Source organism: Squalius cephalus (genome assembly GCF_949319135.1).
Source record: "Squalius cephalus genome assembly, chromosome: 7".
In the NCBI taxonomy this organism is placed as follows: domain Eukaryota; kingdom Metazoa; phylum Chordata; class Actinopteri; order Cypriniformes; family Leuciscidae; genus Squalius; species Squalius cephalus.
This window is the reverse complement of record NC_137128.1, coordinates 23797097-23821802: the sequence shown is the minus strand read 5'-3', so window position 1 is coordinate 23821802 and position 24706 is coordinate 23797097. Positions and strand designations below refer to the sequence as shown.

General features: G+C 37.7%; 1 protein-coding gene across 1 annotated transcript in view; it reads left to right on the top strand.

Moving 5' to 3' along the window:
- Positions 1–24706, top strand: part of ntng1b (netrin g1b) — a 54597-nt gene that overhangs the window by 19818 nt on the left and 10073 nt on the right. The window contains 2 exon segments of the mRNA XM_079875757.1: positions 5429–6072; positions 21403–21575. Coding sequence (XP_079731883.1) covers positions 5429–6072; positions 21403–21575 — 817 coding nt within the window.

Below are 24706 nucleotides of genomic sequence, written 5' to 3'. Positions count from 1 at the left end.
TTGTGTTCCAAAGATGAACGAAAGTCTTCCGGGGTTGGATCAACATGAGGGTGAGTGATTACTGACAGAATTTGCATTTTTGGGTGAACTAACCCTTTAATGGCAGCACAACTGTTCAAATCCATCATTTTTTTTCTCCACCTGATCAGATCTGTGTTTCCTGTGTGTCCTAATGCCACAGATATCTAACACGCTGAGATCCTGTGGGGATTTACTTAGGCCATGGATCTTATCATAATGTTTTCATTTTACGGACAGTGAAGTGATTTCCACATATCCTATTGGCAATCTGTCAGGCCTACGCCACAGATCTTATTCTGCAGTGTGTGCAAGTCTCGCTGGCTTCAGAGTTCACCACCGCTTTGCTTCATTTCTCCCATGGTCAGTGGGGTAAGTCCTGCACTGCAGTAAAGCACCTCGATGACTATGGACCATTAAAGTGCTATTGAGTTTCTGTCAAATGGCCAGCACCTACAATCTCTCACTGTCCCTCCTCTCAGCCCTCTCCATTATCAGGCCCCTCCAGCCAGCGTGGCTCAACATCACCATAGACATAGCTAAGATTGCCATACCTGGACAGAGTCTGCATTAGTTTCAGCTGTCGAAACCTTGCTTTAGGTCTGTGTGAGGCAGGATGTGATGTATCCTTGTGATTCTGGGCTAACCCATAACCCTACATCAATATAAGCCTTAGCAATTTTGTTCCTCTGGGAGAGATTGGGGACTCAATCTCATATAGTTGCTTGTGAAGACCCTTGTTGTAATTGGATCCTTCTCATAGTGCAGAGGGGACTTTTCTGAAGAGCAGATAAAGCAGAAATCATTGGTTTCAGAGAGTGGACCTGAAGAAGAAGTTTGACACACGTTTGACACAAGTTTGGGGTGATAACAAGAGGGTCAAGGTTCGGCTGGTTAGCATGATGCCGTTACCCCCTGCTGGTAGATAGATACCAGAAATTCACCATCTGGTTTTAAAAACTTTCCCCATTGACTGCCATTTAAAGTGACCCTATATTATGCTATTGAATTTTAGTTCTGGAGGCTTCCTCGATGCTTGATACACAGTGGTACAAACAGATGGCGTCGGTTTTCCGTATCAATTCCAGTGCGAGTCCTCATCTATTTGAAGTACATCAAAGTGGATTCACAGCACTGAAAACAGCGTCTTCTCGACATTTAGACAACACGAAACAAACTCTTCCAGTCTCAGCTACAACTACAGTGTTTGAGAGCGGGTCAAAGACCTCAATGAAGACCATAGGCCTATTAGAAATAGGCTAGCATTATTCAGACTTGTGACATTGTTACGTAGGTATGTAACAGGTAGTGAGACTGGAATTGCTTATGACCAGTTTCAGCAGTTCCGAATAGACCATATTTGCAACCAACATAGATATAGTAACTACTTTTCTTTAAGTATGATTTATGTAGGCATCTATTATAGTGTTTATTAATATTTTAAATTAACTTTTAGTGTTATATTTTCAGTTTACATTTTCATTTTAGTTTAAGCTTTGGTAATTTTGTTGTGTTTTTGTCATTTTATTGTTTTTATATATATATATTTTTAGCTACAATTTTATTTTATTTCAGTTACTTGACAAGGAAACATTTCTAATTTTCGTTTTGTTTTGTTTAAGATGTTCATCTGATATTTATATTTTATTTTATTTTATTTCAATTAAAAAAAAAAAAAAAAAAAATTATAGTTTTAGTTAACAACCCTGCCATTAAGATGAATGGGAATGCTAATAACCTTCTCTGGGTATTACAGACCTTCTTAACTCATAACCACAATGTCAAATAATTTGAATGCATTATATCAATACAAATATACATCCCAGAGATTTACATGTTTAAAGAAACTGAATTGTTCGTGAAATATTGACACTCTTCCTTCGTAAATTCCACAAAGAGCTTATCCTGTCTTTGTCAAAGCAGAAGAAAAGAGAGATTAATAAATACAATTAATCAGACATGACATTGAAGCCAGACTTCCTCAGTCTTTTCCTTGATCAAAGTCTAAACCGTGAATCACACAACCTCCTCTGTGTTACATTACTGCTATATTTCATTGAAAAGCTTTTTCTTTTCTTTACGTAAAACATTGAAATTGCATACATGTTTTTCAGTGCATTTTATCACAGGAAACCATTTGTTCTTTAAAACTTGGTTGCCGGTACTGGTAGTGATTCTGTGCATAGAAGGAATGGGGAATTTACAGGCTTCAGTCAGTGATCTGGGGTGCGATTCTAAAACATTTGTCCCATCATCTGATTTGTTGGGCAGCTTGGACCTTCATCAGGCCCTGCTGTCACTGGCCAATGAATTTATGTTCCTCATCCACATAATCTGTCCCGGACCACATCAACGGGTCTAGGCCTGTCAGTCTCACAACCTTCATGTCAATCACATCTGCTATTGTTTGTTTTTTTTAGGTATTTTTATTCAAAAGTATATAAAAAAAAAATCTTACGGACCCCAAGCTTTTGAACTGTAGAGAATATTTTGTATTTATTATTTGATAGTCTTTTTTATTTCAGTTATTGTTGCTATGATTACTTAATATTTTGATGTAGTAATCAAAATAATGATCAAAGTGTGTTTTGATAAAAGAAAATATATAATCTTCATGAAGTTGAAACGTTATTATTATTCAACAGAATTTAGATTCAGTTCTAGTCATTCAATACTGGTTTATTGTCAGAATTACAAAAGATGATGTTGTGTTCAGTGAACAGTAATTCATATGCTTAATTGAAGGCTTGTGTCTGTGGCCAAATTATTAAAAATTAGTTTGTGAAAATAGGTACTATATATAATAATCTTCCAATTCTGTACCATTATTCATTTTAGGTTTGAAATGTACAACCTGTTTTTCTGCACTGGATCAGTTCGGGTAATAACATTGAACACTTTCATTGGAGCTCACAAATTCTCAATTAATACATGATCGTATGATGAATGCCCTAACATCCCCAGTTCAAACCATTGGACCGCAATCCGAGACACAATATTGGATTGCCCCTTTGGCTTTATGAGGCAGGACCTCATTAGCGACCAGTCTAACATGACCTTTATGTTGAAGTGTCTGTGATGCACACTTCTATGGCGGTTCTCTAATCAACAGGGATTAATAGAGAGCAGCTTTGGAAATTACTGCTGTGGTCCAGTGCTGCTGATGGAGATGTCAGCTATTCTAATGAGCACCACTACACTGTCTTTCCTCCTCTAACAGAGACCATACTTGGAATAGGATATAATCTACATCGATTTTTTCAATGGCCACCTTCAACATTGGTCACTCTATCCCCAAGTGTTAAGAGGAGAGAGCGTATTGATCGGGATAAGGCAGCAGCTTTTGGTCAGGGTGCCACTGGAGGAGAATCCAGTGGAAGGCCTGGCCCTCTTTGTCACATTAAGCCACTCAGTATTGTCTATATCAGGGTATGTAAGTGTTGTAATGTGGTTGGAGGAAGAAATCAATGATAGTATATGTGTGCAGGTGGTAAATCTGTTCTACTTTAAATGCACACAGAGGGGGACCGATGGTTCAGTAACATGAAGACTAAAAAGAAGATTACAGCCAAAAATTATCCTCATCTCCCACATGTTGTTCTTAAACCCATATGTATTTTCTGTGGGACACAAAATTAGATGCTTTTGAAGAATCATTACATTGCTCTTGCCAAATGACTGTTTATAGCGGCCAAGAACTGAGCTACAACAAAGAAAGAAAGAAAGAAAGAAAGAAAGAAAGAAAGAAAGAAAGAAAGAAAGAAAGAAAGAAAGAAAGAAAGAAAGAAAGAAAGAAAGAAAGAAAGAAAGAAAGAAAGAAAGAAAGAAAGGCTTGTGTGGTATAATCTACTGAAATAAATATAAGTGAATGGCAATTTCCATCTTGTTCCTCATATACACCTGCAAGACATGGTTGTGTAAAATTGGAATTTTTAAGATAATATTTTATTTTAATGTAAATAATTACATAAAAGCCAAGTATACGTTTATATACACCTTATTTTTCAACTTGGAAGCCAGCTATTTTGTGTGATTGTGCAATACTTCTGATTCATTATTCGCTATAGGTAAATAACTAGAAGAGTATCAAAGTGCAGTAAACAGTAAAACCTTGTACTATAGACCAGTGTGTTTATGATTACAATAATACATTGAAATAATATGATAACAAATTCCAGTTTGCAACATCAAGCAGCATAGTGGGCTGTTTTAAATTGCAATTCTGCATCCTGTTTGCTAGCACATTTCAATTTCTGGAATCAACTCTGAATATGACACATATGAAATATGACACATATATTGTATACTGTTATTGTGCTTTTAATGTCATCTTTGTTGCTTGAAAGCCCCTGGTTACTATGAACTTTCCCTGTATGGTGAGAATTGTGTAAAAATTCTTCAGAAATGTACATTTTTGTGTTCCATGAAAACCAGTATAAGGTTTTGGAATGACATGAATTCCAGTAGATGAATGTTTTGTTAAAGTAGATGTGATCCTTCTGCCTCACTAAACACTTGTGCCTGACTGAAACAGTATTTGCTCAGCACAGAATCTCAGATCAAATCTTCCTGTGAACATTCCTGGACGAAACAAACAAGGGAAACACATTTTGATCCAACAACGCAGAGTAGATAATTAATTTGATGTGAGGAAGCTTGATGTGAGGAAGCATCACAATCTGTCCGTTCTTCCACTGACAGCAGTGATGGGGATAAAATTATTGCACAAACAAAGCTGAGTCTTTTGTCCCAAGAGCCTTTAGATGTTATGCATCTTTTGTAATTGCATTCCGCCGCTGTTTGTGCCTGAAACAAAACAAGATTTATGACAATTGCGGCCGATCAAACATGTATACAAGACGGAAATTAATGGCCGTCTCCTCAAAGTTCATGGCTGATTGTCATTTGTGCTATGGCTCAGAGGTGTGCTGAATGTTAATGAAAAAGTTGATCTGAGAAACAGCGGCTCAGCGGTGCAGGGCAGACACAGACACATGAAAAATGCATGGAGCTCTGTGTGTACCTTCAACTTCACTCATCTGAATTCCACTCCCATTCCAACTGGCCAACAAGCAAGAATATCAATTACATTAGCAATTTGGGTGGTTGCGAGCGAGCGGGTAACCGTTGAGCAGCTCTCGTGAGACACACCACTCCGAATGCACACAATGGCCATTCTGAGCACCGTGCTTAGCAGTCACCTCAGGAAAACGTCCAACTTATTGCGTTAATGGAGACTGAAGTGTTTTCACCAAAGAATATGTTCATTAACATCGTGATTCATGTGGAGAATCAAACATCTCAGTGTGGGTTCCCTCTGTTCACCTCAAATGAGTGCCAGTGTCTAGCTGCAAACCTGTTACTATTAGCTCACTGCAAAATTAACAAATCCGGTCTGTGTGTGTTTCAGGAAAACCCATATATGTGTAATAATGAATGCGACGCTGAAACCGAGGAGCTGGCCCACCCGCCCGAGCTCATGTTTGACTCTGAAGGACGAAACCCCACTACATTCTGGCAGTCGACCTCCTGGAAGAAATATCCGAAGCCCCTTCAGGTCAACATCACGCTGTCCTGGAACAAAACAATAGAACTCACAGATGACATTGTCCTTACCTTCGAGTCTGGCCGACCTGAGCAATTAGTCTTGGAGAAGTCGCTGGATTACGGTCGTACGTGGCAGCCGTACCAGTTTTATGCAGCTGACTGTTTGGATGCCTTTACTATGGAGCCAAAAGCTGTACATCAGCTGACCCAAAGCAGTATGCTAGAAATCATCTGCACTGAGGTCTATTCAACAGGCTATGTGTGGAAGTACGACAAAACTGTACGCTTTGAGATCAAAGACCGCTTCGCCCTTCTTGCTGGTCCGAGACTGCACAACATGGCTTCTCTGTATGGGCAGCTGGACACCACCAAGAACCTAAGGGATTTCTTCACCCTCACTGACCTTCGCATCAGACTTCTACGGCCTGCCACCGGAGCCACAATGGTAGATGAGAACAACCTCTCTAGATACTTCTACGCCATCTCGGACATCAAAGTGCAGGGCAGGTAAGGTAATGCCTCTTTGAGACTGAGTCTTAATTTCACAGAACATGCCTATCATTTGGTTTCTTTCATTTTTGCTTAATATTAAAAGAAATGAATAAAAGAAATTAATTATAAAAAAAAAAAAAATAGTAAAATAGAATAAAAAATAACATGCAAATAAAATGTACAATTAAAAACGTTATGCACGATTGAGGTAAATACAAATTATTTTTTTAAACAAACTCAAACTCAATCTATGCTCATTGGAAAAACTTTTCTACCTACACTTTTGCAAAACTCCAAAAAAATGTTTTTGCTAAATTCCAAACACTAGTTGTTCTGGACGCCACAGAATAAAACATTTTAAAAGATAATTGTGACTTTTTATTTCACAATTCTGAGAAAAAATGTCAGAATTGCGAGATAAAAACTCGCAATTGCGAGTTATAAAGTCCATTTCTCAGGAAAAAATAAAATGTGTTATAAAGTCAGAATTGTGTGATATAGGCTAAAGTCGCAATTGTGTGTTATAAAGTCAGAATTGTGTGATATAGGCTAAAGTCGCAATTGTGTGTTATAAAGTCAGAATTGTGAGATATAAACATGCAATTCTGAGGAAACAAAATTCTGAAAAAGAATAAAAGTCGTTGGTGTTAACTTATGGAAGCTGTAATTGCGACTTTATATCTCACAATTCTGACTTTATAACACACAATTGCGACTTTATTTCACACAATTCTGCCTTTATAACTCGCAATTGTGAGATAAAAAATCAGAATTGTGAGATAAAAAAACTCGCAATTACCTTTTTAATTTTTTATTCTGTGGCGGAAACAAGCTTCCATGAGTTGTTTAACACCAACGACTTTTATTCTTTTTCACACAAATTATGATTACGGGGGCAGATTATCAATTAATAAAGAATTTTTTTTTTTTTTGCGAGGTTCCATGCACAATACTATGTAATGACCTTTAAGGGATAGTTCACTGATGAAAATGAGCCCATGATTTACTCACCCTGAAGCCATTCTAGGTGTATAAGACATTCTTCTTTCAGACGAAAACAATCGGAGTTCTATTAAAAAATGTCGTGGCTCTTCCAAGCTTTATAATGGGTGTCAATAGGTATATATTTGTTTTGGAAAAAAAAATCCATCCATGATAAAAGTGCTCATAACGGCTTCAAGTTCGTCAACTTGTGCGTCAAGTTCAAGGGTTACTCTTTTGGCGCAAGTCGACTTGCGTACGGCCGTCTGCCTGGCTCTTTTGCAGGATTCCACATTGTGTCAAATGACAGATTAAGCGTAATGAGTGACCACTCTCATTCTACTCTAAAATTATGCAGGGACATGTCATGCTGAAAAGTCATGCTGAAAGAGGGACATTGCAATGGGCAATAAAAAAAATAAAATGGACCTCAAAGGTCTCATTCAGCTTGCATAAAAAGGCAAAAAGTGCAGCTTGACTTCACAAGTCAAATGACGGCACAATAGAAACAAAAACACAACAGCTGCTCTCCAAATTGGGCCGGAATTGCTCATAAGCAGCTGGTTTATGTGAGAATAACTTGGTTTATAATGACGCATTTGATAGGTCCCTTGTGAATCTAAATGCACAGCTCTAAATTAGGATTCAAAGGACTGCAGTCGTAGATTAGGGCAATTACAGAGTGAGCTAATTGGAAAGAGACTAATCTACTAATTAAGACCATTTACTGCTGATTAAATAATAACCACTGGGGACACATCACCATGCAAGTGTGCCTGTTGGGCGACATTAATATGACTTTGCATCTGTAATGATTACTGAGGGTATTTTATGTAGATGGTGGCGCGTGGTTTTTGATCCTTTATATTGCACACCTTTAGAGTTTAGAGAACACTAGACTGATACGTTTTCATTTGAAGACCCATTGCACAATATTTCAAACTCATTTTATAGTTCAAAGGAAGTCATATACATGCACGCCACAGTAGACAATACTCCTCTTCTGTCAGGAATTGTTTGCTTATTGAGTTGAATGAGCCAATAGATCTTGGGAACTCATGCACATGGTCCATCACTGAGGCATAAACGAACAAAACAATAAAATGTTTGACATTTGGCAAATTGTTTTACCTGATGCAGACAGCTTCACTGTAGTGTAAACAATACAATGTTAAAAAAACAAACCAAACATATCCTAGAGCCCATCATTTATTCACTCTCATATCTGTACGTCCATATTCATTAACAAAATGTCCTTTGTCAATAACAGAATTATGCACACCAGAAATATATATATAAAAAGGGGTTCAGATCAACTGTCAACTTTGAAGTCCGATCATGTAAAAATATGTTTGTGGGAGAAAAAAAAACATTGTAGATCTAAAATGAGTTTGTCAGCACCCCTCATGTTCATTTTTGAAACCTTAAATAGAGCAAAGAGGAGATAAGTGGCTGCTCTATGTCTTAATGAAGGCTTGTGGGGCTGCTGTTGTTTGGCTTTGATGTGTTGAGAGTCTGTGAGAAGAGGGAGGTATGGAGGGTGCAGTGCTTGATGTTGGGAAGGATCTCCACCTATAGTCTCCTTATGAACTATGGCTCGCACAGTCTAGTCCAAATTATCCTCAACGGAAATCTTGGGTTCATTAAAAGCTAAAGTTGAGTCATCATACTTCAAAAATACTGCTTTCCGTTTTCACTCAATAAGACCATAAATGTGATACATCAATTAAAATGTACTGGCAAACCGATTTTTTGATAAAAGCTTCTTTGAGCTTCTCTTTTAACAATGCAAGGGAGAAAGTCTTTTGACTTATTTCAAAAAAGAATATTTCACATAAAGCAAAAAGAACTTCATTAGGTAATGGTAAGAAAGGAAAAGTGATGTATGTTTCAGCAAACAGCTTATGTTTACGATTAAATAAATGTACAATCTGAGGCATCTGCTTCTTTGCAGTCACCATATTTTCGCCATTTATTAGTTCCTGAGGCAAGTCACATGGGAATACAGGTACATCCAATATCTTCTCCTGCCTGTGGGTTTTTCAATTCAATTTAATCCCAAAAATTTCTGACACAGAGAAGAATATTACAGAGGAGGTATTTTGACCAGGCTTCTTTTTTTGTTTTTTTGTAGTTATTCACTTGGATGGGGTTAGTAGTTTTGAAGCAATGCCTCAAAAGTCCCTCTAGAAGAGAGAGGCATAGAAGGAAAATACATAAAACAAACAAGTGCCATTATGATTCATAACTCCATTGCAGCTCCATAATAATGTTAGGTTGTAAATTAATTGGCTGTTTTTCATTCACATTCTAATGATAAAATCGAATAAAATTGTAGCCTTCAAACATTTTTTAAACTAAGATTGAGTGTGTTAATCTGTACATGACCCTGAGAATGAAAAATAAGACAATTAAACCCTGAAAACACAAGAAAAGCAAGTTTGCATGAGATTTTGAAGCCATCAGATTGTCACCATTAATTAACCTGTCTGAATGCCAGTAAAGGTGACATGCAAAGTTGGACAAAAATGTGTATGTGCTAAACATGTTTTGCTTATGGCATTTACTTGATACAAGAGTACATTTAGCATTTATATTATGCTTTTACACGGTCAAATTGTAAAATATAATAATGTAAATTCGTGCATGCAAACACATTATTTATAAAAGTGATAGTTCACCATAAGAATGAAAATGATGTATTTTATAAAATTGAATATACAGTATTAGTACATCCAACTATATCTGCATACAAACAGATACAAAATGTATATTAATTTAATCATCACAGCTGTTCATTGCATTTCAGTTCCTCACTTCACAAATTTTTTAGCCAGTATTGTTTGTGCAAGGCACATAGTTTTGAGTTGTTGGCTTATGTTTAATAAATACTGTAGTTATTTATAGACTACCTTCTTAAACCGTGACATAAATCTTGCATGTTATTTTTTATTTAGTATCCTGAATAAGATATTTCACAAAACAGATGTTTACATATAGTAAACAAGACAAAAAAATAGCTGAATTTATAAAAATGACCCCCTTCAAAAGTGTACATATGCTTGATTCTTAATACTGTGACATTACATGGATGATCAATGACTATTTTTATGTTTTGTGATAGTTGTCTTCTGGGAAACATGCAAGTAGCTTTTGGAGGGCGGTACAAAATGAAAAATATCGTGCAATTTTTATGATCTGTCTTATTTTGTTAAAGTATATTAATATGTTTACAGATTCTGCTAGGGGTGTGTAAACTTTTGAGCACAGCTGTGTGAACCACTTATTTTATTAGTATTTATGCTTTTGCATCCTTTTTTAAGCTTGAAAGCCCCTTTCTCCTTATTTGTAACCACATATATAAAACAGCAACCATCACATTCTTCAGAATTCACCTTCTGTATTCTATAAAACAAAGAAAGTCATACAGGTGAGTAAATGACGACACTTTCATCTTTAGGTGAACTATACCTTTATTGACTGCTGATCAGTAGATTTTTAACAGCAAAACAAAAACAGGCCATGAGGGCTCATGATCTAAACAGCGGCTTTCAAGATCCATTTACATGGTGCTCCACTTTTAAGATTATTTCATATTCAATAAAATATATTTTTAGGCCATTGCAATCTTTTAGCTCAATTTAAATATGCATGATCTGAGGAAAGATTATTCAGATGAAACGCTCCAAAGAAAAAATCCCTGAAAAAAAGCTGCATCCCAGCAGACTCTCGTGTTGTAATACTAAAATAAATGCTTCACATGTCAAAGAGTGCCAGCTTACAGCATCTTGCACAAAGATCTACCTAGTTCAATACTTCAACACTCATTTTTCTTGTGAATTATGTTCCCTGAACTCATACTAATGCACAACCACAGCAGATATAAAAACATTTCAGAATGTTTTTCAGAAGCCATCAACAACTGTTTAATTCATAAACAGTGAATTAGTTATTTTATTGAACGTAATATTTTATTCAGAAGGTGTCAGTCGATGATGGCCTGCCCTTGTGAACTCTTCGGAAGCATAAATGAATGGCAATTCAGATTTTTAAACTGCAAATTGCCCCGTTCACATGAGGCTTGATTTGAAAGTCATAGACTGAGCTTTTGAGTACAAATGTTTGTCACAACTGGCCATGTTTCCTGCCAATAATTTTTGATTCACATCTAATATATTTAATAATGCCTAATGAGAAGCTTTGCTGCAATCATCAATAATAAACGAGTAACTGGAAGAGAAAAAAAACATCAACATAAACTCTCCCTTGAGGCACTGCAGTAAACTTGTATATCAACACATTTTCACGATCTCAAAAATAACACTACATTATTCATTTAATCCCAGCTGCTTTTGGAATCAAAATGATGTGAGTTTTCTTTAACAGATCTTGTGAATGTAAATACAGATGCATATGCTGATCAAATGAGATTGAAAAACACGTCAGTCTTTTCTATTATATTTACGCACCATTTAATTCCCATTTTCCAGAAACCGTTCCACCACTATATTTATCAATAATCACAGCACTTTATCACATACTTCCCCATGTGCTGTGTCCCCACTTCACTGTTTATCCAAGCAGCTTTGAAGATGAGGAAGAGGTTGTGTTTGATCAAAGCAGGGATGGGACGGAGTCCCTTATTAGCATAATATTCATGCAGATCAGAGTAAATGCTCTATAATAGGGCCTGTCGTTGAAACAAATTGCAGGCGTAGCTCCCAGCAATGCCAACCAGAGTGCCACAAATTCAAATCGGATTTGGTTGCAGTGGAATAATCGGAGTAGGCGAATTACGCTGTGATGAATTCCTAATATTTCCCCTGAAATCTGGAGAGCCCCTCCAGGGTCGACTACATTTTGAGGTGAGACACAAACAATTTGCCTGAGATGTATTACATTCCACCCAGATGAGTGAGGAAATTGGCCACCACGCAGAGTCAGTCAGTCCTAATAGGAATCCTCATTTCAACAGCATCACAATGGTGAATAATGTGGCCATGACTTTTAGGATCATTATTGAAGTTTCAGTACACCCGAGGCACTGGGCATGTCAAAATGCAATTGTGATACTTATGCATTTGCTGTAGTATCATGTAAAACTGCATAAAGAAATAACATAGGCTAGGCTTGTGGTATTTCACTGGAGCTGCTATTATATAGTGGGTGACAGCTTTACAATAGATAGACAGTCTAGGCCCCGTCCACACTACTGCGTTTTCGTTTAAAAACGGAGACCTTTTGCTACGTTTGCACCTCCCGTCCACACTAAAACGGCAAAAACGGAGACCCAAAACGGAGAAGTTTAGAAACGCTGCCAACCCGTTTTTCGTTTTGAATCTCCGGAGGGCGTTTTAGTCTGGATGGGTCAAAACGGAGGACTTTAGAAACGATGAAGCAGAGGCTCACGCTCGGCTCTATGATTGGGTGTCATCAGTCATGGAGTATACACAGGTAATATTCAGTACCAGTAAACTCCACCCGCTGGAACAGTTTCTTACAGTAAGAAACTCATAATATTGGAGTCTCAGGCGCGGCTCGTGCGGAAAACGCGTGCATGCTAGAAATAGAACCAACGCCTATTTTTTATGCGACACGCAAGCGTGTTGGAAGCGTTTCCAGGCAAAATAGAATAGGGAAAGATGTTTATATGTCATTTTGACACAAATACATATTAATAAATGACATTTTGATGTTTGAAAGCGTTTGAAAGTCTCTAGGTTTACACCGGCACGCGCATGCCCAGTGTTGGTGAATGGTCACGTGATCCACGTTTTCAGTCGTTTTAATGTGGACGGAGGTCAATTCTAATACACAGCTAAAACGCTGGTGTGGACGGAGATCGTATTCGTTTTAATTCTCCGTTTCTAAACTAAAACGTAGTAGTGTGGATGGGGCCTAAATACAGTGTTATTTTTACACTTTTTTTGTTTCATTCATAGTTTTTGTCTTTTGACGAAAATACCCTGTACATTTAATCAATATTTCATCAATCAGTTTTAATGGGACTTTCTTCTTTCAGCCGAACACAGAGTCATATACAGCTTTGTAATGCACTGAATAGTGCCCGAGTTTTTGAAGCTTCAAAAAGCACATTCATCCATCGTAAAAGTAATCCATATGACTCCAGTGGATTATATATATATATTTATCATTTTGCAAACATTATGGGAGCTTTACTTTTAAATGTTCTCTGAACATTCTGAAACATAAAGTAACATAAAAAAAATAAAAAATGTTAGATAAGAATCCAATGAAAACGTTTCAGAAACAAACTTCCATGAGCGATATAATGTTTTTGCATTAAAGGGATAGTTCACTTTGAAATTAAATTTTGGTATGTTTTAGCTTAGGGACCGTTCGGTATTTATGGAAGGGGCCACCGGAGGAAAATAGGGGAGGGTCATGTCTTTTTTTTCTTTGTTGAGGGGAGGGTCATCCAACTTTTTTTAGTCTATAGGGGGAGGGTCACCCAACTTTTATATTCATTAAAACAGCAACATTTCAAAGTGGCTTGTTTGGTGCTATTTTTTTCCATTTAGCTCCATGTTGATCTCGCGTTATCAGCCCCCCTTCGATATCAGATGGGTCTGACCCAACAAAAATCCAGTTTGCCGCTGTTTGACAGTGTGCGCTTCAGTTCGCGCTTAGAAAAAGTGCAGCATCATGTCAGAACAGAATGCCAAAGAAATGTTTACCCGGCAAAGCTTTAAAGCACGAGCAAATAATTAACTTTTGTTAAGTGCACAGTGTCCTGTGAGTGTAACTCTACCGCTGCATTAACATGTGATGTGAACGTACGTCGAGTTTAACAGTATTGGGACTGAGGCGCCAGAACTGCTGATAGAATGTGCGCTAGGGCAAAACTGCATATTTTAGTTTCCATTCTTATTTTGTTTCCACGATGTGTAAGATGTAGGGCTACCACCAGCCGCGGCGCTACCATTGGGCCCGGGTGGGCATTTAGGTCCGGGCCCACCCATTTTCTATAGCCTATGGTTTTGTACGTTTCTTCATTCGGATCTATTTGCGATGATCGATCCAAATTCTAAACAAACAGTTTACATGCTTCGTCCTTGTTACATTATTCATTAAGATAATAATTAATAAATGCACGCATAATTATCAGTGAACTTGATAAATGTTGCAGATATGTTTTACATGCATGCATAACAAATGCCTTTCAACTTGTGTGTGCAAAATTCAGAATAAAATGAATGTGCAGCAATTTGTACAAATACAGAGTCTGTAGGCCTACTGTGTTGTTACCATTAAATAAGCTCATTTAGTTTCATTTTTGTTAAAATATAATAATGTTATTTTTTCATGTTGATTATGAAAAGTGAACCGCACACACGAGTATACGCAATATCGAGAGACATGGAGCGGGTCAGACATGATTTTGACCACTTAATTAAGTTTTGTTTTGCAGAAAACGATTTTTTTAAGTGAATTTCGTTTTGTATAAATTGTATCTTAATTTTAATATTTTCTTTTTATCAACCAATTGCCAAATACCAAATATAGCAGACAACACAATCATAGAGGCGCCCGCGTGGTCACTTGCACTGCTCGTAAACAGGAGCGCATCTCATCCTAACTTAACGAAACTCAGCATATGCCTCACATACATGAAATATATCTTAAGAAAGCTTGAAATGTCTTTTTAACAATTTAAAACGAAAAGAAATAGGCTACTCTCTGGTTATGTAATGATGTGCATTTCTCTCTATAGCCTAGGCGTGTTCACTACTACGGAGATGGCGATCGTCAACTTCATCTTTACAGCTGTTGTTGCTGTTAATAAACTAAAAATAATAGGCTTATAATTTTATTAAACAATAAATTAAATGAAATTTTTATTGTATTAAAAAAGCAACAAAAAAAATCCTGTTTATCAATATTGTGTGTGTGTGTGTGTGTGTGTCGAAATAATTTGTCCGCAGCTGCTCCAAAAAAAAAAAAAAAAAAAACCCACTGTCAGTGTTTTGTAAGGAACAGGCAAATATGTTCAATATAGCAGGAGACATTTTAATTGTTTACTAATAAAACAGTTATTTTTTATGTCAGTGTCGGCTAGACAGATGAAGTTGACGACTCGCGATCTTCGCAGCGCTACCACATCTTTAAATCACTATTAGTAGGCTATTATTTAAGTTAACATAAAATACATAGACCTACACCACAAAAACTAGTTGAGGATAAATTCGTTAAAATTGGGCGATTCCAGTGAATGGACGTGACATTTGCAGTCAAAACTTAAAATAAAAATTCTCAGAAAATGCATTTATTTGAAACGTCTGAAAGGAGTCAAGACATTAGAAAAATATCAGTCTACACATGCGTTTTATATTTAATATGAGGGAAATACACATGTGACGTGACACACAAAAAATCTTTAACTTTTAGGTGGCAAAATATTTTTTCTGTAATTCTATAAATTACACTGTGCAAACCAAAATATATATACCCACCGGATGAATAAAGATCGGCCTCCACAGAAAATTAAATTTTATATTATTTTTATTTTATTTTTCGTGTTTGCATTTATGTGAAAAAAAAAAAAAATGTTACGGACGTGACAGTTCTCCATTACGCACGGACATGACTGCTCTGAAGCGACTTTAAAAATTGCACAGAGACCTCAAACAGAAAGCACAAAGCCTTTCTTTAAAGTGAATTTCGTTTTTTTATTAATTTTATCTTAATTTGAATCAATGTTTCATCTGGATTTAATAAATAAGAAGTAGTCTAAATATAGTAGAAAATAGATAATCATGACACGGAGGCGCGGGCGAGTGAACTGGACTCTTGTCTCATAAATGAACCGAAACTCAGCGTAAGGTAGCCTATGCTACTTGCCTCACAGACCTGAGAAATATATAGAAAGCTTGAAATGTCTACTTTTAAACATGCAGAACAATTCAAAACGAAGGAAAACAGACTGCTTTCTCCTTATGAAATGTGCATTTCTCTCTGGCGCGTTCTGAGAAGATCGCGACGCATCGTCAACTTCATCTTTGCAGTAGACACAGAAAACACTTGTTTATTAAAAACAATTAAAATGTCTAGCTATAGCCTATATGACATATTAATAATCATTACTTTTGCCGGTTCTTTGTGACAGCTTTTAGATGCTTTATTCGCAACGCCACCCACATGTTGAACGAGTCACACCGCATCAGCACCGAAAACATGAATTTTTTTTTCAAATCTAAAATAAAAAATCGTGATACGAACCGAATCGTAGGTTTGGTCTATCGTTACAGCCAGATGAGAAAGCAAGAGTTTATGGTTTAAAAAACAAACAAACAATGGCTATCTGAACATCTTTGCCAACCAGTACAGAATTAGGCTAATCAATAAATTATCGGGGAGGGTCATGCCTTTTTTCACAATCATTTTGGAGGGTCATAGAAAAAATTATTGCTGGCGAAGGGAGGGTCATGTCTTTTTTGACAACAGATCTCAAAACTCCTCCGGTGGCCCCTTAAATAAATAACGAACAGTCCCTTACCTCAAGGGCATCCAAGATGTAGGTGTCTTTTTTTCCGCAGTAGTTTCAATTTTGATATTTTTAGGTCAAACCGTTCTTGTCTGTCAGTCATTTCATGCAGGTCTATGGATACTGTCTCAAAGAGCATGCACAAAGTTCAAATTAAAACAATTCCCCATCGTCCAAATTAAACAATTCCCCATCGTAAGTACACATTGATGGCCTAAGACACGAAACGAGCGGTTTGTGTGAGAAAACGAACAGTATTTATATCGTTTTTAGCTCTTATAACACAGCCGCGTCCAAATGATCTGAGGGCTCGGGCGGGTATAGATATATACACTAGATGTCGCCTTGGCTACTGCAGTTCATTGGAACGAAACCGTAGCCAAGCGAAATCTAGTGTATATATCTATACCCGTCCGCGGGCGGGTATAGATATATACACTAGATGTCGCCTTCGCTACTGCAGTTCATTGGAACGAAACCGTAGCCAAGGCGACATCTAGTGTATATATCTATACCCGCCCGAGCCCTCAGATCATTTGGACGCGGCTGTGTTATAAGAGCTAAAAACGATATAAATACTGTTCGTTTTCTCACACAAACCGCTCGTTTCGTGTCTTAGGCCATCAATGTGTACTTACGATGGGGAATTGTTTAATTTGGACGATGGGGAATTGTTTTAATTTGAACTTTGTGCATGCTCTTTGAGACAGTATCCATAGACCTGCATGAAATGACTGACAGACAAGAACGGTTTGACCTAAAAATATCAAAATTGAAACTACTGCGGAAAAAAAAGACACCTACATCTTGGATGCCCTTGAGGTAAGCTAAAACATACCAAAATTTAATTTCAAAGTGAACTATCCCTTTAACGTTTTGATAACTTTAATAAAGACCAGAAAACTTAGAACAAACATTCTATTAATGTTACTGGAAGTATTTATATCATAACTTCGAGAGAATTTTGCCAGAACGTTAGCCAAAGTTCTGAGAATGTTCCTTGTTAGCTGGTATAGTGATTTTTAAAATTAGGAGAATGAATACAGCCATGCCAGTATAATAAAATCTGTTTTATATTTACTTGAAGCGGGTCATCTCATGGAAATATAACATGATCACATGACCACATGAAGCCCTTCACTAAAGTATATCCTGAGCAGCAGAAGCCTGCATAACTTCAATTAGTTTATTAATGCCAAAGAAAATGTAGCTGAACTGCCATGAACTGTATTTTTTATGAGTTCATGCATGCTTTTAATAATTTGAATGAAATATTTCACAATTATTTGAAATTTACAATTAAAAGATTACCAATTTTAATCATGATTTTACATGCAATTTAAATGTGTAAATTTTAAACTTTTAACTTACACCACCACTAAGTAGAACGTAAATATTTATCTTAGAATAATTTTGAGCATGTACAGTACAGTAAGGAAACTTTTAAAATCATAGTTTTACATGCTGTTTGACCCCTGGAAACTTTCTTCACCTTCTGGCCCTGAGGATTAGAAGAGTCTTAGATGTCTTTGTAGTGAGAAGCAGACTTGGACTCCAAATGTAAACTCTAGAGGAGGCACAGAGACATCTGACAGCCATCTCATCAAAAAGGAAGTTGCGTACCCCGTACCTGTCCGTCTTCCTGAACTTCATAGATGTAGCTGAAGGTTCGCTCGCTTTTGTACAGTATGCCAACTAACCTTAGTTACTGGAGAACCTGCCTGGCTCTCGACATTTGCCCTAACAGCTTTTGTTGAGCGACTAGCCGCATGGAGTAGAGAAATAAACACAAGTGAGAATAGGAGAAGGGGAAATGTAAATTTGCACGAGGAAAAGGAACAAATTTAAAAGTGTGAGTCTCGTCAACAAAATTGCTGAATAAAATGTTTAACAAAGTTTTTTTTTTTTTTTTGTCTATGATAATGAAGACAAAAAATATGCATCATAGGGAACCCCTATTGTAATGTTTCATTAATGTTGGGAACATATAGAAATAACGTTTTTAAATGGTTATGCTAATATGAACATTAGCATGTTCTTAGAACAGATTTTTGTTAGCTGGGTATTTATTTCTTTGTTCAAAACATTTTAATAAATTACAATGTACACCTTTCATTTGCATCCAAATATAATATGATCTCATCTTTTAACATTGAACTTTGCTTGATAAGACTTCACATTACAGCCTTCGTATAGCCTTAGGCATTTGCAAACAATACAAGATAAGACTGACAATTGATTGTAAACAGCAGGACTGAGATGAGCCTGTAATGCACTTCAGCTTCCAAATAACTCTGTTATTTAGTTTCATTTGCAGAGGCCATTAAGTAATAACACAGCAATATAACATGCATTTTTTCACAGATAAACTTATGGTATTCAAGCACAATAACAATAATGAAGAAATTGACACACAATAGCTTCTGTAATTTGCTTTCTTTATAAAAGATATGGAGTATAATAATAAAACAAACGATATACTTATAAACTTGAAAAGATATATTGGCATAAAGACAGCTATTTGGGACCAGGCAAAAAACTGCAATTGCATTAAGAAAGGATGTATTTTAATATTGAATACTAATATTTAATTAATACTAAATTAATACTTAAATACTGTGCAATGCACTGATGTATAGGGAACTCATACATAGAGAAAATGGAAAATGGGAGAGACTGCCAAAGGAAAACACATTCCAGTAGAAACCAAGGTCAGGATGAAACATAGCAAGAGGAACTGACATGAAAGTCTGCTTTCTACTTCCTCTGAAGACAGACCATATATTTTAGATGTTGCTATGTTTCATAGTAATAGGGCATGGGAGTGTAGACACCTTTGTGTGTGAACTAACATTTAGACAGCATTGCATCATATGATTTCATAACATAAGCCACGCACGTCTTCTGTTAAAACATTAAAAAAAAGAAGGGTAGATTATTTTTATTCAAAACTGTTTCTCACATTTATTCAAATAGTGAAAAGAAGTCCCTTCGTGGCAAAAATTCATGAATATGAGTTATGAACTACACCTCACAGACAATGCCGCTCAGCATAACGCCCTGAGCCATATCTTTAGAGAGCGAGTGCGCAAAGCAAAACACTTACGTCTTGGATTCATAACAGGAGGGAGGAGAGTGGAGTTAAATGAGTCACTGAGTGGTGCCACTCTTAGATAATGGCCAAAGCCCACTCTGGGAGAGCTAGAAGAAAAAAGGCCAATAAAGAATTATTAAATGGATTTTCATCTTTCTGCCAGCACAAACGGTTGCCGTGCCAGGCGTTCTCCCAGCGGCACCAGCAGAATGATATTCAACGGTCCCTCCAATTTCAATATGACAATGCCAACGGCAAAAGCATCACGTCCCTTGCCGCTGCTCCACGGATACACTGAACTTCGTGACATCGGCTTGATGATCCAGTTTCGGCTGGTTTTTAATTAACCCGAGGGTCAGATCTCAAAGCACACCACTTTAGGGAATTTTACTATCTAGATGAAGGGCAGTTAGATACATCCACAGATTAGAGATATGGAAGATATTTAATTGACTACCTTTTATGTTACTCTAGAGAACCAGTGAATCAGTGCACTTCCGTAATGGCAATATTGGAAAGTAGCCTATTCATATCAATGCCAAAACATACACAGAAGTTCACTACATGATAATACTGAAGTCTTTATTTTACAAAAAATAATAATAATCTAAATTAACAACATTTAACGGGTCCATCCAAAGTCAATGCATTTACTGCAGCTCCATTTGACGTTAACAGACCATCATGAAAGCTGAAATTAGAGTATTTTTCTGTTGTTTTCCCGCAGTTATTAATCATTAATGTGTAATGTCATGAAAAGTAGAAAGTCAATTGGAATGGATGTATTTCTGTAACACGTCTGTCTCGAGTTCACAGCAGGAGGTAGCCACATATCCTCACCGCCGCGGTTCTACAAAGAGCAAAAGTCCTCCTTTGAACGCACTGCAGAAAAACAAATACTGCCTTGATATCATACCGAACAGAAAGCCTCCAGAGAGGTGTAGCATATCCAGAATGCTCAATGATCTCATTAACCGCTGCCCATCACACAGGGAGGCGGAGGTCAGAAGTACACAACACGGTTGTAACCTTTTGTCTCCTGGCAAAATCAATGACTGCAAATTATATTTAGAGTAGATATGGAAAGTGAGACCACTCATCTCGAGTGGCAGCTAAGATAATCATCCGCAATCGCCGCAGTGTCTCTGAAGTTCTCTGTTTTAACTAGGAATTTAGGATAAATAATAACACCACTGACACCTTCATATAAAATAAAATTCTTGGAAGGCATCCTTGTTTTGACATAAACTCCAACCTTCAGAAAGCCTGATTTCCTCCTACATTTAATGCTCTCTAAACACTCTGAAACAACAGTGACTCTTTGTCAAAATCTCTTTCCCAGCAGACATCAGAGGAACTTTGAAGAGGTGCTGTTAGTGTCGATAGACTTTCCACTTCTTTTATTCTTTCCCTTTTCCAATGTTAAAGCCCAACCACTGAGAGGCTTTCATTCTGCTTTTGTGTCACAGATGTGACCCACGCTTCTATTCAGTATCTCCGCAGGGGCACAGTCAAATGAGCTCTGTTTTTAACGGCATAATGAAGCTCTCTTCCGCAGCATCATGGGAAGCCTACGTTAAAGGTTGGAGTTTGTAATGGATATGCCACTAAGAGGCTCCGAAGCCATTGCAAAGAAATTAATATTAAGATTCGTATAAGACGTCAAACGTTGTGCCTGGTTCTTTGTTCGCGCCACCAACATAGAAACAGTAGCCTGGGCTGACATTTTACATTTATTATGATGTTTTGTTCTCCATCCTGCTAGGTGCAAGTGCAATCTCCATGCCAACAGCTGTGTTTTTGACAAAGGGAAGCTGGGCTGCGAGTGTGAACACAACACCACGGGGCCGGATTGTGCACGCTGCAAGAGACACTTCCAGGGCCGAGCCTGGAGCATGGGTTCCTACCTGCCCATCCCCAAGGGAACTGCCAATATCTGTGAGTACATCCTGCCATCTCTCTCTCGACATGACTCATGGGAAAGCATAGTGCTCCATCAAGCACCAAAACGTGACCTTTTCAGTCTTGTTCCAAATGACATTTTACTTTCAGAGCAACAACGGCAACAAAAAAAAAGACCAACAATAAGCCTGTAGGCTGCATGTGTATAAACCAGTAGCATATGGTGGGCTTCTGAAATCAGTGTTTTATAACTTGTTTTATTATTACTTTTATTACGACAGTGTTTTGGTACTTCAAGTTAAACTAAATGTAAATGAGAAATGTCTCCTTGGCAAGTGGCTGAAACAAGATAAGTTTGGAACCCAGAGAGCACAGCCAGGATGAAGGCCCACAGTGGAGTCAAGGGAGGGAGAAGCCATGGTGGAGACTTGGCAGATGAAATCAGAGGGACGACAGACTGAGACGGAGATTGCAGAGACCCAGGTGGCGCTGAAGAGCCAACGAGAACAAGCGGCACAATGGATCCGAGGGGGAACCAGGGTGCCGGAGGACTGAGGTGAAGCCGATGAAAATATAGACCATGGCGGATCCGGAGGGAAGGCGGAGCCTGATGGAGCCGAAGGGGTTGAGGGACAAAGCGCAGCTGAAGACCCAGAAGTTTGTGGCGCAGGCAGAGCGGCAACTAACTGGTGTCAATACAAGATCTTGACCAAAAATGTATGCACCTCTTGATGGAAATAAATGTTGTGATGCTATTTCCATCAAGCACTCTGAGAGTCAAGTCTACTCCAGCACATCTCAAAGACTTTTATTGAATTTAAGGCCTGGACGCAGAGATGCTAATTCATGTGTGAAAATTATTCTTCATGCTCCCTCCCAACCATTCTTTTACAGTTTGAGCTTGATGAATCTTGACATTGTCATCCTGGAATATGGCCTTGATGTGTCTTCCTACATGGTTGTTTAAGAAATAAAATTCTACTCACTCCTTCAATTGGGATTAGAAGAACGGTTGCCAAACATACAGTATAACATGCTAGAAACATAATAATCACTGCAATAATAATCCAACCATTGACTCTTAAGCATTTGACTATTTATATCCAATATCTAATATAATATAATATAAATCACAATATAATAATATAATATAAATACAATACAATATAATATATACATACATTTTCTAGAGGAGGCACTGCCTCCCTTGCCTCCTAAGACAAAAAGTTTATGGTATAAACTTTAAAATGTTATGTTAGGGACTTTTTGTTGCTTTTCTGAAAATTGAGAGCTAGAAGTCATCCTCTTCTTTAGCTTCTTAGCTATCTTGGCATTGAGTGGTGGCACATCTGTTAAGTTCTCGGCTCAAGGCAGGGGGCTCATTGCCCTAATAAATCTAATGAAGTCAGTAACTGTAGCTCAGGGACAGCGAGAGGCTCAGCACTGTCCAGATGGTGGGAGGAGAACCCTCTGGCCCCCTCAGTGCAGGTCCACTCAAAACTAAGTCACTACCATCAAACACAAGCCATATACTTATGCAGTCACAAGCAAAGGACATTTTATGGTATGCTGCATCACGAGGTGGAAGGCAGCTGCGACATTTCGGTTTATGAATATTCTCCTTTGCATTCTCAACACTGTGCATCAATGCATGCATGATCTTTTATGGCTATATTAGATCTAGTGCACCTGAAGTGCTTTTGTGTGTGTGTGTGTGTGTGTGTGTGTGTGTGTGTGTGTGTGTGTGTGTGTGTGTGTGTGTGTGTGTGTGTGTGTGTGTGTGTGTGTGTGTGTGTGTGTGTGTGTGTGTGTGTGTATGTGTGTATACATACTTTTGAAAGCCTTTAATATTGTTCTAGCCTTTCCCCATGTTATAAAGACCCTCATAATGCAGGGGCAAAGCTCAGACTGACAGCAAGTTATTAAAAACCCAATACCAGGACACATCTGTGCCCAACAGAGGAAACCAAGGACCACCTGTATCAAAAGCAATATTAGCACCTGTTTTGGCAAGAAATTCACAATGCAACAGGCTTGCATATGAAATCAAAATAACATTATTGCCCCTGCAGGTTTCTTAAATCAATAGCCTTCGACTGTTGCATCATCCCCCTTCCCTGCAAATGATCAAGATCGCAGTGACACGCCACTTCTACGCAGCTCGTATTACATGTGAGGTTATGAAACATATGGCTCTCGCATAAAGATAAATTTGATGAAAGTGCAGAATTTAATTAAGCTGTAATGGCTTTCATCTGTCATCAAGTCTTCTGCTATAATCACACGAGCAATTTATCTCTACGTTAAGATTCACGGTAGGCAGGACCCTCCTCGTGCAGATATATAGCTGCATGTGACTTCGCGTCTAATAATTCAGTAGAAATTGAAATCCATGTCTTTGGTGGGATGGGCTTAGAGAGTCAGGAAGGAACATTGCGTGTGAAAGAGAAAGTGTCCTGCTGTGCTTACTGCCAGGCAGAGAAGAGGAGATCTCTCTATGTATAAAAAAGGCCATTTATGGGGCACACTGGGTAATGGGTGAATATTTATTTTTAGCACCATCAACATTTCATTTACTAATCATCATAGATGAGAAATGAGAATGCCTTTTAAATTCCTGTTCGCTTCCTGAATTTGATTTAAATGTGAACTTTGCATCTAAATTTAAAGAAATGGACTAAAAATAAATAATATTTAAAGAAATTTGTCAGTTTTTTTTGTTTTGTTGATAATATACACTGATGAGCCAAAACATTATGACCACCTGCTTAACTGGTCTTCCACGTGCTGCCAAAACAGCATGAACTCTACAAGGCCCCCGAAGCAGAGTGCGATGCATTGTGTGTTGTGACGCATTCCTCCCATCATTAAAATTTTGTGTGACTTGTGCCACAGTAGACCTTCTGTTGGCTTGGACCAGATGGGAAAGCCTCCGTTGCCCTCGTGCATTGATGAGCCTTGGGTTTTGGGCCCAACACCCTGTTGCCGGTTTGTGGTTTGCCCTTCTTCGGACACTGTTGGTAAATTCTCACCACTGCTGACCAGGAGCAACCCACAAGCCTTGCCATTTCAGAGATACTCTGACACAGTCGCCTTGCCAGATCTTTATTCCTTTATTCCTTATTCAGATCTTTATCTACCCAGACCTTAATATATGGCCTTGTTGA